Source organism: Clytia hemisphaerica, unplaced genomic scaffold, assembly GCF_902728285.1.
Source record: "Clytia hemisphaerica strain Z4C2 unplaced genomic scaffold, Clytia hemisphaerica genome assembly, whole genome shotgun sequence".
NCBI lineage: Eukaryota > Metazoa > Cnidaria > Hydrozoa > Leptothecata > Clytiidae > Clytia > Clytia hemisphaerica.
Genome location: NW_027103621.1, coordinates 11950 through 28436, shown reverse-complemented (window position 1 = coordinate 28436; position 16487 = coordinate 11950). Strand labels below are relative to the sequence as shown.

Genomic DNA, 16487 nt, shown 5'->3' with positions numbered 1-16487 from the left:
TCCACTGTGATGGAAAAATGCCAGAATTGATGGAAAGATTGAATATACTAAACAAAGGTTTTACTAGAGAATCACCACAAATCCTGATCATACGAGAAGAAACATTATCCCACCCATGGGCCTTGTTTACGTTTAAAGAATTAATAATTGACGCGATTTTTTCTTCGTCAAATTCAAGGTTATTTAGCCTGGAGTCAGTGAAAAATTGTTCAGGTGGCAGCACGCTGCCAGTTTCGATCAAAGAACATTGGTTTGCAAAAAAAAGAGTTAAAAATATCGGCCTTCTCAGAAACATCGCTCACAAGGACATTTCTTTCGTCGCGAATGGGTGGAATTTTAGGGGTTTTTCGTATGCTCAGGAACTGCTTAAGGGTAGACCAGTATTTCTTACTTCCGATGTTTGGATCATTTAAAGAGTTGCCAAGACGAGAAAGATAGTTGTCCTTGGCAGTAATGATGGCTAATCTGCACTCGACAACCATATTATCGAGTGCCTGGCGATCTAAGGGATTTTGCCACTTTCTCCATCGACGATATATTTTAGCCTTGTCCAGAAGCATCTGCTTTATCTCAGGAGTCATCCATAACGCATCTTTATCCCTGATTGTTATAATTTTGTTTGGGACAAAGTTAGAAAAAATGTTGAGGATATATTCCTCGAATCATCACTCTCGATAGAGGAATCGAGAAACGACTCACCGACGCAGAAGATATCAAACTTGTGAGCACTCAGAAAGGCAGTGATTTGAGCAATCTTTGAAAATTTATTAACCCAAACGCTGTTTAGATTCCAATGAGAAATTGATAAGGTGTTATCTTTCTCTCGCGGCCCCGGGGCCGATCACTGTTTTCAAAATATTATCCATTTCTGGTTTTATAATGAAAGGTTTTTGCTTGATTGTCAGCCAATTAATTCGCTACAAAGAAATTCCTTAAAAAATGGTTATAACAATAAATTATCGAACTTTTTTACTATGTTTTAAATATTCACGAAATGAAACTGAAGAGTGTAAAGTATTTAATATTATAAATTGTCTTATTTTTTCTTCAAACTTTTCTTCAAAACAATTTATTTGCTCTTTTATCCATGGCTTTCTCAAAAACATTTTCTGCAAGAACCATGAATATATAAAAGAATATACACCAAACAAGCAGTTTTGAGCATGATCTGGGTGTCTGTTTTATCAAAATAAAAGGTCAAACCAAAGAAATATAAGAAATATAAGAAATATAATACTCTTATATTTCTTTGCTCAAACTATATTTCCGTTTTATGAACGTTTTGTGGGATAAGATTGAAAAGAAGAAACTAGATGTGCGTAATTGCGGTTAGGGAATTTCCCAATGTATATATGAATATCACCACAAACGATTATTACACGTCCAGCCTCTGGCTGTTCAAGCCGGGTCAAAAAAAATGGCCTGCCGCCCTCCTTTCAGCGCATGTTAACCCGCTGAGGCCTATGTTTGGAGTTCATAGGTAATGGGAACTGCAGACGTGCAGGCGCTCATTAACGTCCCCCATGTTGAATGGAAAAAAGGTGACACCGCCCAAACAGGGCAGGTGCAAAATTTACGCCCAAAACGTTTGTTCCGAAAAATTTTTTTTGAAAAGAGATTTTTGAACCCCCTCAGAAAAATCCCAGATCCGCCTCTGNACCAAGTTCACCTATCGCTTATTACTAGAAGATCAAACTTCCAAAAGAGAACTTGATTCAAATCTAACTTAAGGACGCAACAAACTAACCAACGGAGCCATTGATTGGCTACACGATTCAAACCTTCTCACTTAAAAGAACGATCAATATTTAAAACTCCAAACCCTAAAGCCCCGAAATTCTAATCTATATGTCACTATTTGAAGAATCAAATATCTATCCACTTCTGTCCGAAAAGTGCAAAACTTACTTAAGATTCATAGACGATATTTTCATGATGTGGTCCGGAACAGAAGAAGAACTAAAAAGATTCATCCAACAAATCAATACACTCCACGAAACAATCAACTTCACAGCTGAATATTCAAAAAAGGAAATTAGCTTCCTAGACACCATCGTCACCATCCGCAGATCTAAACTATAATCACAAGATTATACAAAAAACCAGCAGACAGATTTGTTTATCTCAATAACCGCCCCACATACATCCTACCACCCTAATCATTGAAGAAGAACATACCTTTCGGTCAAAAGAATCTGGAAGGTGTCTTTCCATTGACGGCTTAGAGTTAACTGGATTAATGTAACTTTTCATAAAACGATGAAGCCACAAAGTAAAATAGTTAAAGTTAAAATTCCACCGAATTTAAATTCGAGATCTCAAAAAAGTCAATGAGGTGAGAACTTTCAACAGTTTCAACTTGATCTTCACCGGGGTAGGAAGGATTTTTTATTTTAAGGTGGTATCTACCGCCAGATTTCAAAAGTCAAAAAATCACATTTTTTGCAATAACTCAAGAACTTCTTTACATTTCGTAATGAAATTTTCAGGAAATGTATATCAACTATTAACATTTCTAAAAATAAAAAAAAATTCTAAAAATAACCAAAGACGGGGGTAAAATCAGTCAGGGGGTAAAATACTTTATTTTGCTTGTGTCAGGTTTTCTGAATAGTCGGCTTGACCTATGAAGTTAGTTTTTTTTTTAAATGACTAATATTTAGAAAAGGTCTGGAATGAGTGAAAAAAAAAATTGAAATTTTTTTCCAGGGGGTAAGAAACTGAAAAAAACGCTTTTTTGAGATTAAAAATCAGGAAACCAATTTTAAATGTACAGCAACTTTATGGCTTCTGTAGAGTCTATTCTTCATTTAAACAAATCATTTCCATCAAAGAAATTAAGTTTTGATCTAAAACCTGCCAAGAAATCTGCAGAATCATGCTAACAGCTTGCTTTTCAGCTTGTTTTGATGTGTTACACTACTGAAGCTACCATCTTTAATTTTAAGGATGACGTAATGCCACGGAAAATAATATTTTGACGCTCGAAAAGGGCGTAAAAAGAGCTTTCTTTTGGCGTATCACATTGCTATGTTTCGGCCGAGATTGAAAAAATAAGTCCTTAGCAACGGGATTTTTTCCGTTGCTAGGGCGATTTTTCAAGCACCCAGCAGGACAAAAATGCTCACTGCGACCTGAAAAATAAAGATATCTCTCTGAAATTTCCAGGAGATGTTCAGAAAGACCTAAGGATCTCAAAACACCCAAAAACCAAAATTCGACAATTTTTTCGATGATTTTCCATTTCTCGGTAGACTACCACCAAAGAAATATAAGTAGAGAGAAGGAAAAACAACACCACCTTAAAGCATTTGCGACTCTCGAGTTCAAAAATATATTTTTTTTCACCGGGCTGCCTTGATGAATTTGATTCGTGACCAGGGTAAGACAATTTAGTTTTTCAAGTTGCATCCGGTGTAGAGAACTCGAATTTATCTTGACCGGGATCCCGCATCATCCAAACAGTGCTTACAATTAGGCCATTTTCGCAAGTCACTGAAACAGGGGTATATAATACAACGACCAAACGGCTTTCAAAAGATGTTAGGATTCAAAGATTTTACGGTTTATGATTTTTCCCACACTTTAAAAACATTCTAATTATTTGGATCTCCACTAAATGAATACTAACTTTCATGCCAAAAATGTTGTCCAACATAGTTTTGACGGCGCAAAGAGAAGTTGGACGCGACTACATAACCCTTGAGTATGCTTGTTTACTTACAAGTTTTGATTACAAATCAAGAATCTCAAAATAGAGCCCAGTGTTGGGGAATTTGGACAAGGATTGGAGTCAGCTCCCGTTTGGAAGTAAGTTGATAATGTTCAAACTGAAAAATTGATTGAAAAATTACAATTAGAAAATAAACTAGAGAAATTGATCTTAGAAAATTGACAAAAGTAAGGATGAGGATATTATATAATGTCCTAGTCCGGGAGCCAAATCTATATCTCCTTAAATAAGCACTTTTGCTTAAGCCAAAATTCTACAGGATAAACTATATATTTTTGGAATCCTCAACTATCCTAGTTTAAGAAATGGTCGGTCCCCAAAGCTAACTCCTGGTCAATTTTTCATATTGGGCCCAAGTTTAGGGGGTACTTTTTTACCCTTTGTAAGGATTTGTTAAGGAAAATATCTTTCCATGTATGATATAATTTGCTATATCTCATGAATGAATTGACCATTGCTTTTAAACTTTGCCAAAATTTTAAGATAGTTTGATTCATCATTGGCAAAGGATTTTTTGCGAAAAATTATTTTTGGGGTCCTAACCTCAGGCACAAATAGGGAAAATTTGGTTTTCACTGAGTTGACACATATAAAGACACCTACCAGAACAACTCTTAATGAGGCAAAACTTTGTTTGATAATATGCAATCCAAAAAGAAAATTTCTTGTCAACTGGTTATTTTTTCATTTTGACGTCAAGGGGAAAAATGCCCATTTTATTGAATTTTTACTAATTTGCATTTCACTGCTTATCTCGCCTAAATATCTTCGAAAATAGTTTTACGATCTTTGAGTAATATACTCAGAAAAGAAATTTGACTTGAAACTATCACATCAAGTGCAACGGACAAACCAGGGGTAAATTGGTCCGTTTTAGTGGATTTTTATCAATTTATTGTTTTTGGGCCCATTTGACACAAAAGCTTGAGTGAACGAATTTGATTCTTAAATACTGGAGAATTGATAGTTTCTATAGATAAAGAGGAAGCATGTGGTTTCAATTGGTATCAGGGTACAGGTTCAAATCGGGGGTAAAATGTCAATTCCTAGTTCGCAGTTGCTGAGTTTGGATGTTTTTCTTGAGAAGTTTCCTCAAAAACCTAAATTTTTAGGATGGACACCAGCTCTAACAAACTTTAAATTACCATTCCATCATTTCTTAGTCCTTTTGAAGACAACTACACAACAATTCGATGCTTTTAACTGAAGTTACAGCTGCATAGTTATTTAGCTTAACTTTGTTAGCTGTTGCTCTGAAATTTCTTGTATTGCTTCTCAGGACCTCCCAAAAATGATCCTTACTACCAGTGTTTTAAGTACAATTATTATCTGGAGTCTGGTGCTTGATTAATAATTACTAGAAGGCGTAGAAATAAAAGTGATATTTTGCGGGTTAAGGGGGCGATACGACCTGACTGACGAAGAAAGCCAAATCATCTTCGATGAAAGTAGAACTTGATGTCCTCTTTAAGGTCATGCCTTGAGGTGACTTCTCTTTTCTTTCGCTATTTCATTTTCCTTTTAACAGTAGCTTTCCTCAAAATAACAAGTTCTACTAAAAAACCGGCAGTAGTGACCGTTTCGGGAAATAAAAGCTGACAAAATTACGCTAAATTACTGTAACTATGTAGCCATAACTTCAGTTAAAAGCATTGAAATGTTGTGTAGTTATCTTTAAAAGGACTAAGAAATGATTGAATGGTAATTTAAAGTTTGTTAGGGCTGGTCTTTATCCTAAAAATTTAGGATTTGAGGAAACTTCTCGAGAAAAACATCCAAACTCAGACAACTGCGAACTAGAAATTGGCATATTTACCCCCTGATGCAGATAACGAAACCAGATTGCTTTCCCTATTATCTATCAGAAACTATCAATGCTCCAGTAGTTAAGATCAAATCTACACCTAATCTTTTTTATGGTCAAATGGGGCCAAAAATCATAAAATTGATAAAAATCCACTAAAAAACGGCAATTTTACCCCCGGTTTGTCAGTTGCACTCGGAATGTGATAGTTTAAGTCAAAATAATTTTCCCGAGTGATAATTAACGAAAGAGTAAGTTAAAACTATTTCGAAGATATTTAGGCGAGTAAGCATGAAAATGCTCAAATTATGTAAAAATCAATAAAGGGCATTTTACCCCCTGAGCCCGAAAATGAACTAAACATTGACCAGAATTTTCTGGTGTATCGCATAAATTTTAATAACACAAAGTTTGTGCTCATTAAATAAAATTGTTATGGTAGTCCAGTCTTATAAAGTGTCAAAATTCAGTGAAAATACCCAAATTTTCCCTATTTGCTGAGGAACCCAAAATAATTTTTCGCAAAATCCTTTGCCATGATGATCAAACAAATCTATCAAATGTGGTCATTCATTATGAAATAGCAAATTATATCATACATGGAAAGATATTTTCCTTAACAAATCCTTACAAAGGGTAAAAAAGTACCCCCTAAACTCGGGCCCAATATGAAAAATTGACCAAGAGTTAGCTTTGGGGACCGACCATTTCTTAAACTAGGATAGTTGAAGATTCCGAAAATGTATAGTTTATCCTGTAGAATCTTGGGTTAATCAAAATGCCATTTTTCAGGTTTGGCTACCAGACTATCCGGGGAGTAGTGAAAATTCTATAAAGTTTGCCTTGTCCGAAATATAAACTGTTTGGGGATAATTTTTAATGTCTGTCTAATCAACTGATGCTTGTTTAGGGGTAGGCCTTCTATCCGGGGGTTTAAAGTCAATGTTTGAGTAACCACTTCCAAGAAATGTTATATCCTCCACCCCCATATTCAAAATTAATCTGGAAGAGCCCAATTTCCAGAACCATTAATCTACCTTAATCGAACAGAACTCATTAGGAAGTTTGTTGAACGTGACAGTTTTATTATAAACTAGTCTATTCACAATAGAGATCTTTCTTGATTTAAGTTGTTGTATGGGGAATTACCCAATTGACACAGTGCAAAGACAGAACTGGGTACCGACAGAAATGCGTGGTTTTCATCGACCGCGGAGCGGTGTATTCAGAGACGTTTTGTATGGTGGAAAAATCTCGCATATTTGCGCGCGGTAATCCGTTCTCTAAAGTCACGGAAAGCTGACGAAATCAACAATCTCGTTTCTCTATCTTTGAAGTCTCTGAATAACACTCGCTCGGAAAAAGTAATTATCTTCCTTAGATTTCTGTATTTGCAAAGTATTACGGAGATAAAACAGTTTTAAAGGAAAAAGTACAATATACTCCATAGTTTTTCGACCCGACTGTTACAAACAGCATGAAAACAGTGTTTTTTAGGGCTCAAATTCGTGACATTTTCAGATCGCGAATCACTTCGATTTATATAATTCTTAAAAAACTTGGAAAACCGTCTGGTTAAAACTAACTGTAGTCAAACCAAACTTTCTATAAGATTTAAGGATTTTTCGATGTACTGTTCATAATGGTAAATGGTGTACAAATTCATAAATTTCATAAGATTTGACCGCGGTCGCCTCAGTGTGTTACACTGTGACCTAGTATATACTATTTGGTCAGCCCCGATGACCCTTCAAATCCCTTTTTTCCAGCCGCCGCAACTTAAGAGTTTGGTTTTTTTATTCCGATTTTTCCGATTTTACTTTCGGTTTCTTGTGTCTTAATATTCGGAAAACCGGGACTTTAATGGCGTTCGCTGCGCGATTTCTTGCATCAGCCATTACCTCCCTAATAACGCGCCACCTATTCTTTTAAGCGTTTCTTTCGGTTTCTTGGGAAAATGTTAAAATTAGCTAAGCAATAATAGGCCAGTTTAGTTCGTGTAAATTCTAAATCGTGGCTGGTTGACTTTTGGACGACAGAAGTAGTTCATATTCACAAGGGTGAGAGTTTTTTGTTTCTGCTTCGTTTCAAAGTGTATTACAAATCTGGCAAGTATCATTACTTGTATTCCAAAATAGATAGCAGCAAGTGTAAACACTGGTAAAAAGTCTGCCTCACTTGAAAGTTATCATAAAAGATAGCAGCAAGTGTAAACACTGGTAAAAAGTTTACCTCACTTGCAAGTTATCATTAAAAGATAGCATAAGCTTGTCTGTGTTATATATCAGACAAGCAGCTACACCCAGAGGTTGCATGCGAACTCCTTGCATCCTCTTGCTAAGCTTACTTAACCTACTTAACCTACTTAACCTGCTTAACCTATCAAACCTATATAACCTGCAAAATTTGCACAAACTACAATATTGTCTTACTTATTTTGAAAATATGTCGTCAAACATGCCAACGTATCAAGTTTCGAAAGCTGTCTTAGGTTCATTTAATCAAGCTGACGAAAACTTATTCGGTCAAACAGCTGGGACACAATGTAGCGTTAATTGCCTTTATGCTATATTTTGGTCACATTTCCGTCGTGTTTCTATTTGGAAGACAACAGACCTTGACAAAATTTTAATCGAAGGAGACAAGTTGTACAAACAATTAAATACAAATCGTCATCTTTCTGTCGATGATATGCCACGCTTCATTGAAATAAATGGTAACGTAACTGATATTAATTTTTTGAATTTTACTAATGGTGAAGCTAAGTTGATTGATGATTATCCTCTACTTCAAATCCCTCTGAGTGAATGTGAAAATCTAGAAGAATTCAATGCATTAATGATTATTAATGGTTTTACTATTGCAATTATGAGTCGGCTTCAAGAATATTTTGTCTTTGACTCGCATAGTCGAAACGAATTTGGTCTGCTTGACCCGTCAAATGGAAAGTCCTGTCTATTAAAATTTGATAACATTTTTGAACTTGAAAAATATATTCAATATTTTTATTTACAAGAAATGGACAAAAAGAGTGCCTACTTTGATATCCAATTTATTCAAATCTGTGAACCAAAAGAAGAGCTTAAAAACATACTCCAACGAGACTTTTCAGCATTTTTAAGATATTGTACAAATAAGCGAAAAAATAATTGCGATGATGAAAATGATACTGCTAAGCGTCAAAGAAGATGTCAAGAAAACAGAAAATATTATGAGAAAAACAAAGAAGTGCTTATCAAAAATCAAAAAATCTATGATTCCCAAAACAAAGAGAAAGTTAAGCAAAAAAATAAAAATTTTAGATCCCAAAACAAGGAGAAAGTTCATCAAAAAGATAAAAATTATAGATCCAAAAACAAAGAGAAAGTTCGTCAAAAAGATAAAAATTATAGTTCCCAAAACAAGGAGAAAATCAATGAAAAAGATAGAACCTACCATAAAAATAACAAAGATAAAGTAGCTGGAAGAAAAAAAAAACTACAAGAAAAATAAAACCCAAAAAAATGATGATCTTGTGAAAAAATTTAAAAATCTTATTTACGAAGGTCCTTTTTATGTATGTGTTTGTTGCAACAGATGTCTCTATCGACAAACGGTGATTAAGTATTTACCTGAAAAGTATGATATGCCAGAAGAAGATTTTTGTTCAGAGGTTGCTTCATTTGATGGCAAATTGTACATTTGTAAAACATGTCATAACAAACTCAAAAAAAATAATTTACCATGCCAATCTGTCAAAAATAAACTTAGCCTTGATGAATTACCTGCTGAATTTCACACTCTTCACAGACTTGAAAAAGTTTTAATTTCTCGCAGAATTTTATTTAAAAAAATAGCAATTATGCCGAAAGGTCAGTTCCCCAAACTTAAAGGTTCAATTTGTAATGTACCCATTGATGTTGAAGATGTTGCCAATACTTTACCAAGAAAAACAAGTGATAACGGTTTAGTCATTGTTAAACTTAAAAGAAAACTGGAATATAGAGGACACGTAATTTTTGAGTCTATTAGGCCTGATTTCATCCAGCACATATTGAGTTATTTGAAAGTGAACAATCCTCTTTATCAAGACATTGAAATTGATGTCAGCAATATTTCTAATGATGAGACCATGATACAAAATAATACAGATGTTGACGAGGAAACAAATTCTAATGGAAAGGACCATTGTGATGAAAATATTTCTGATAATGAACTTGAAGGAACGCAAAATAATACTTCAGTCACAGAGGAACTAGAAACCACAGTTAACCCACTTGATGTTCACCGTTCAAGTGCAAATGAAACAACTCTTATGCCTCACACTCCTACCAATGCAGAAGTAGATAACGAGATTTTAACATTAGCACCTGGTCAAGGTAAAAAACCTGTTTCAATCTTGAATGATGAAAATTGTGAAATGCTTGCTCATCCCCATTTATTTCCCAAAGGTAGATTTGGTTACAGAGTTGAACGCAATGTAAAACTAAGTCCGTCTAAGTACTTTAACCAGCGTTTGTTGAACTATACACAAAAGTTTGCTTCTGACTCCGACTACATATTTTTTGCTAATTTTGTAACACAACAAGTCTCTTTAACAAATCAAATAAATATTGCAATGAAAAAAGTTTCCGCCTCTAATGTAACTGCCGGTATGTTAAGTCAGAATTTCAAAGAAACAGTCAAACAATTCATTGCAAATGACAAGGCATTTGCCTTTATGAGTACTGTCAAAGGAACTCCTGCATATTGGAAAAAATTTCAGCAAGAAGTTTTGGCAATGGTTAAACAATTAGGACCACCAACTTTCTTTTTTACTTTAAGCTGTGCCGACCTTAGATGGAATGAATTGATCTCTATAATTTACAAGCTCAAGGGTGAAAACCATACTGATGAATTCATTGAGAATCTTTCTTATCATGAAAGATGTGATTTGTTAAATAGTAATCCTGTACTTGTTGCTAGACATTTTCAATACAGAGTTGAGGTATTTTTTAAAACTATTGTTTTGGATGGTCCGCTTGGCAAAACAACTTATTATGCTATCCGTGTTGAATTTCAAGTCCGTGGGAGCCCTCATATTCATTCTTTCCTTTGGATTTTAAATGCACCAATATTGTCTACAGAAACCAAAACTGAATACATAGAGTTTATTGATAAAATAATCAAAGTTCACTTACCATCTCAGGAAGAAGATCCTGACTTGTTCAAACTTGTAAAAACTTATCAATTGCATCGTCATTCAAAAACATGTCGAAAATATAAAAATACGCCGTGCAGATTTTTTTTTGGTAAATTCTTTTCTGAGAAAACAATAGTTTCTGAGCCCTTGCCACAAGAACTACCACACGAGGAAAAAGAAACCATACTTTCACTGCGAAAGGAAGTCTTGTCTAAAGTAAGGACTTATATTAACGACAACCTTAATCCGGCTAAAAGAAATTTTTTCAACCCAGATGCAGAAAATTATAACCCAGTTCCTACCATAGACGAAGTCCTTGTTGAATTAGAAATTCCAAAAACTGATTATGAATATGCTCTTTCTGTGTCTGATGATGATGATTTTCACATTTATTTAAAGCGCGATACAAATGCATGTTTTGTAAACAACTACTTTACTGAAGGACTCAAAGCATGGCAGGCAAATCTAGATATTCAGCCAGTGTTTAATTATTACAAAGCTGCAACTTATATGTGTGCATATCTTTCTAAAAGTGAAGATGAAGTGTCTCATGCCATGACTCAAGCTGTTCAAGACGCCTTTGAAAACGGTGGTGATAAGTACGAGCAAATGAAATCTGTTGCGCACGCATATGTTTCAAAGCGAGAAGTATCTGTGCAAGAAGCAGTTTACCTTAGTATGCCACAGTTATGGCTTCGAAAACTTTACCCTGGTGTAACTTTTGCAAATACAAATGTTCCAGAAAAAAGATTCAGAATGTGTCTTAGTGAAGATGAAATTAGCGAGCTACCTGAGGATAGTACTTCAATCTTCAAAAAAAATATGCTAGATAGGTATTGTGATAGACCAAAAGATACAAACGGAATTTATAAACCAGTTGCTGAAATGTGTTATGCAGAATTTTTGAGGTTTTACAGTGTTGTTTACAATGAATGTGATGAAAATGATTGTCAACCTAATGAACTGGAAGATGATTTTATAGAATCAAATCATCCCTCAAATGAATACCCAAAGATTGTTAAACTCCGCTCAATGAAAGATAAATTAAAATGTCGCAAAGTTCCACTTGTCCTTCGCCTTCACCAACCTAATAGGAATAAACAACCAGAGGATTATGCACATCATCTCTTGATGTTGTACTTGCCGTTCCATGATGAAAACGAATTACTGTCAGATGAACACAAGACTTACACCGCAAAGCTATTGGAACCTGGTATTATTGAAACAATTGAGATGAATAGAGCTATGATCCAACCGTATGCTGGTTTAGTTGATGATGCATTAGAAAGGTACAGAAACGATTTGATACTCAATATGAATGATTATGAGCAAAGGGAGAACGATGAAACAAATGATGAGCTTCAAAATAGAAATCTGAACAATAACGATGAATCAGATGATGAAAATAATGATGACACTGCTCATGTTAGAGCTGCAATTCCAATTGAATCTATTTTGCTCCCAGATAATGAAATAAATGCACGTATAAGATCATTAAATCATCAACAAAGAGAAGTTTTTGATGTAATTCACAAATGGGGAAGAGATTTCATAAAAAACATGTCTACTAAGTGTCCTAAAAATAAAGAACCATTCCACATTTTCCTAACCGGTGGCGGAGGCGTGGGAAAAAGCCATTTACTCACTACCATCTATCATTCTTTGTCAAAACTTCTAATGTACAGAGGAGGAGAACCAACTAAGGAAAGAATTCTAGTACTTGCACCAACTGGTGTAGCAGCTATCAATGTGAATGGGACCACTATACATACAGGCTTGATTATCCCAACAACTGATTTCTTTCCACTTAATGCTTCATCCAAATCAAACTTGCAAAAGAAGCTTTCATGTGTTGAAATTATCATGATTGATGAAGTAAGTATGGTGCCCAGTCGTTTATTCAGAAATATTGACGAAAGATTGCGAAAAATATTTGATGTTGATAAGCCTTTTGGTGGAAAATCAGTCCTGCTGTGTGGTGATTTATATCAACTACCGCCAATTTTTAGAGATCTTATTTACAAACCAGATTGTTCAACAGTCCATGGCATAATTGCATTCGAATTGTGGCGAAGCTTCCAAATGGCAGAACTAACTGAAGTTATGAGACAAAGAGATGATATAGATTTCATAGACCTCTTAAACCAAATCCGTGTAGGTGAACTAGATGAAGAGAAAGAAGAGCTTTTAAAATCCAGATTCATTGCTAAGGATAGTCCAGATTTTCCCTCAGATACAACTCATATTTATGCTGAAAATAAACCAGTTGATGCGTATAATATGCAAAAACTTAATGAATTATCAACTGAAAAGCATTTGATTGTTGCACAAGATGAAATTCCAAAACATTTGACTAGTAAAGATTTGAAATTTATTGAAAATGCTAAGGCAAGAGAATCGGGTGGTTTGGCCCGCATACTTGAAATGAAAATAGGTGCTCGCATTTTAATCTCCAAAAACATTGACATTACAGATAGATTGGTCAACGGTCAAGTCGGTCAAGTTATGGGATTTAAGTTTGATTCCAATAATAAGATATCAGGTATCTATGTTAAACTTGATGATGTCACAGCAGGCAAAAAATGGATCCAATTTAGATCACGTATGTAGAGAAAAATTGGATTTTGATTGAAAGGGCAGAATCTACCTTTAACACCAGAAAGGGAAAAAAGAAAAGCAAAAAGGAAAAACCTTTCATGGTTCGGAGAACTCAATTCCCTCTGGTATTGTCCTATGCATGCACAAGTCATAAAGTCCAAGGACTAACACTGCAATCAGCGGTAGTAAGTTTTGATTTATTTGCACAAAGATCTTTTAATGAAGGCCAAATGTACGTAAGTTTATCCAGAGTGACAGACATAAATGGATTGTTCCTGATAGGTGAATACAATAGAAAAGCTATCCGTGCTAACAGTGAAGCAGGAATTGAGTATGAACGATTACGAGAAAATAGTCCTTTGCATAAAGTGGAATATTTTTCACCTGCTATGGCTTCCTTCAACCATTTAAATATTTCAGTTCTCAATATCCGCTCTTTGAAGAAACATGTGATTGACTTAACTAAATCTGAAAGTCTAATGAGCAGTGACTTGTTATGCCTTACTGAAACTCAACTATCACCTTCAAGTGAAACTACTGACATTGATCAAACACTGGGAAATTTCAAAATTGAATACAACAACAATTCGATTAATAGATTTCAAAACACTGCATGTTGTTCAAATTCCTCAATTGAGATTTTAGACTGCCTTAAAGCATGTGGTTAAAGTTTTTAAAAGAGACATTTAGCAACCAACCAATCTCCCTCTTGCTTTTGTACAAATCTCCTGATTATCCAAAAAATACTTTTCGTGAAGAATTGTTGCAACTTTTATATGATGATATAGACATTATTGTGGGAGATTTCAACATTGATGCATTAGATCCTGAAAACGCATATCTGGGTGAAGTACTTTCTTCATATGAAATGGTAGTGAATGAACCAACTCATTTAGCAGGTGGTCTTCTTGACCATGTTTATTTAAAGGATAACTTCATGGATAGAAAAGAAGTCAAGTGTTTTGTAAAGGATATTTATTTTTCTGACCACGATGGAGTTTGTTTCACCATATCAAACAACACTTAGTTTTTAAAACCTGTTTAAACCTAGTTAACCTACTTAGCCGATATGATCTACTTAACCGACTTGACCTATTTGAATGACTTGAGAAATACTTTTTTATATGGGGATATGGGGTGGGGGTGGGGTGAAGGAGTTGCAAAACTCTAGAGCAGTTAAAATGATTTTTGATAAACTGTAATATTTAATAAAGCGTGTACATTGCTGCTGAGATTTGCAACTCCTTCTTACACAACCATGTGTATATAAACTTTCATTTGTTGAAATATAGAGGAAGCTTCAAGGCAGCTCATTGATTTTCATTAATAGAGTTTTTCAAATTAAGTTTATTTCAACGCTGAAATGCTACATGTATATACATAGTTGTATTGCTTGGGGATCTAATTCAATATGGCTAGTATAAGAATTTTGTCCCTTATGTCAAATATGTTTGTTATCGATTTTTTTAGTTATAACTTTTTCAAGTCACTCTATTTAAATAAGCTGAGCTTTAGTCAGATATTGTTGTGAATCACTAAAAATTTTATCTTCCTGTGGTGTGTTGCCAGTGTTGATCTTGTCACGAAGACTCTGAATGTCTGTGATCAAAATATAATATCATTGAAAAAAGGGACTTTCCTCACTAGCCATACCTTTTCTGATTATTTTACATAAAATTTGGATTACTTTATACTATTTTTGTACTTTGCATTTTAACAAATTAATCATTATGTAGTTTTATACAAAAGTTTGAATTACTTTTTTACAAAAATTTTAATTACTTTTATACAAAAATTTGAATTGTTTTTATACAAAAATTTGAATTGGTTTTATACAAAAATTTGATACAGAATTTTGAATTATTTTTATACTTCACATTTTATAAAATCATCTTTTGTAATTATTTTTTTCGGTAACATGGTTTCTTATACATAAATTACTTATAGTTTATATTTTCTATTTTTTTGCATATAAACCTCGATTTTATAAATCAAAACTATATAAAATTTACAAAAAATGAACATTCAAATGTATTATCTATTGAGAAAAATAATGGACAAAATGTATATATGAATGAATTTGGTGTTAAGTTAAAAATGTTGGTAATTTGTTGATTGCTTATTGTTATTTTAGTATCTGGTGATTCATGTTTGTAGTGTTGAAAAAGTCCATGGCTATGCATCGTTTCAGCTTGGTATACCGTCACGTTCCTGTATTTGATGTTGTTTGGTAACATATTCATATATATGATAATGATATATACTCAATCATTTCACTCATCATGGCTAAATACTTATAAACCATCGGTTCGTTTTTGGACACCTAAATACTGTAAAGAGTTCATAAAAGTGATAGGTAAGTTAAAGGTCTCTTTTTGATCCATTAAAATAGGTTAACGCTAACACTTTCACGTGCATTTCTAGGTATATTTTACAAAGCAATCTTTTTGCATTACAAAATTAATCGTTAATAATCTAAGTTTTATAAAGTGAAATGATTACGTTACTATTATTATTTACCTGTGTATGGGACTTTAATATTTTCATTGTTTTGTTACAGATATGCTATGCAGAGATCAATTAATAACCAAATATCATAATTCTTTATCAACGACGAGAAAATTGGTTCCCTCTAACACCATCCAATAGTTTGAATGTCGACACTACAAAAATCGAAACAAGGTACTATAAGCCTCTTATATGGCCTACATTAAAAGTTTGCATAGTGGCCAATTGATATTTTGATGAATGTCGAAAAAGTGAGATCAATCAATATCTATCATATATATCAATAGATTCTACCCTGTTTTCAATTTGGAGAAAATATTATAAAAAATATCTTATAATTTTCTCTTTTCTACAGGAATTCAATCGTCGACAATCAATTTACAAAGTTTCTACGCCACTATATGCTGGTATGATTGAAGATACACACGTTAACGTATCCTAAGCACTCTATATCACGTTTAAAGATTAAATGACGATGTATTTTTCAAAGGTTTTTCGTCTTAACTATTCGTTATTGGAGTATTATGCTGTAATGTTTTTTTGGTTCATTATACTGCTTCTTCTATACCTGCTTCTAATTCAATTTGTCGAAATACTGCTCCTGGAATTAAAGAAATTTGGTTTGGACAATAATGATGGACTTTACTTCAACTAGAGAGTATTTTAAATTTTTAATGTCTTGC

At 33.9% G+C, this 16487-nt stretch overlaps 1 protein-coding gene across 1 annotated transcript; it reads left to right on the top strand.

Annotated features, from left to right (window-relative positions):
• Positions 1-9378: 9378 nt before the first annotated feature.
• LOC136802272 (uncharacterized) lies at positions 9379-14323 on the top strand. Its single transcript, XM_067058985.1, has 3 exons — positions 9379-13300; positions 13579-13824; positions 14055-14323. The coding sequence occupies exons 1-3, from the start codon at positions 9379-9381 to the stop codon at positions 14321-14323; spliced, it is 4437 nt and encodes a 1478-aa protein (XP_066915086.1).
• The last annotated feature ends 2164 nt before the right edge of the window (positions 14324-16487 follow it).

Excerpts from the sequence above, each read along its gene's own strand:
- LOC136802272 (XM_067058985.1), top strand. The coding sequence starts at position 9,379 with ATGCCGAAAGGTCAGTTCCCCAAACTTAAAGGTTCAATTTGTAATGTA. Across the intron at positions 13,301-13,578 it reads ATGGATCCAATTTAGATCAC|GTGAATACAATAGAAAAGCT; the intron begins GTATGTAGAGAA and ends TGTTCCTGATAG. Across the intron at positions 13,825-14,054 it reads AACTCAACTATCACCTTCAA|AATTGTTGCAACTTTTATAT; the intron begins GTGAAACTACTG and ends CTTTTCGTGAAG.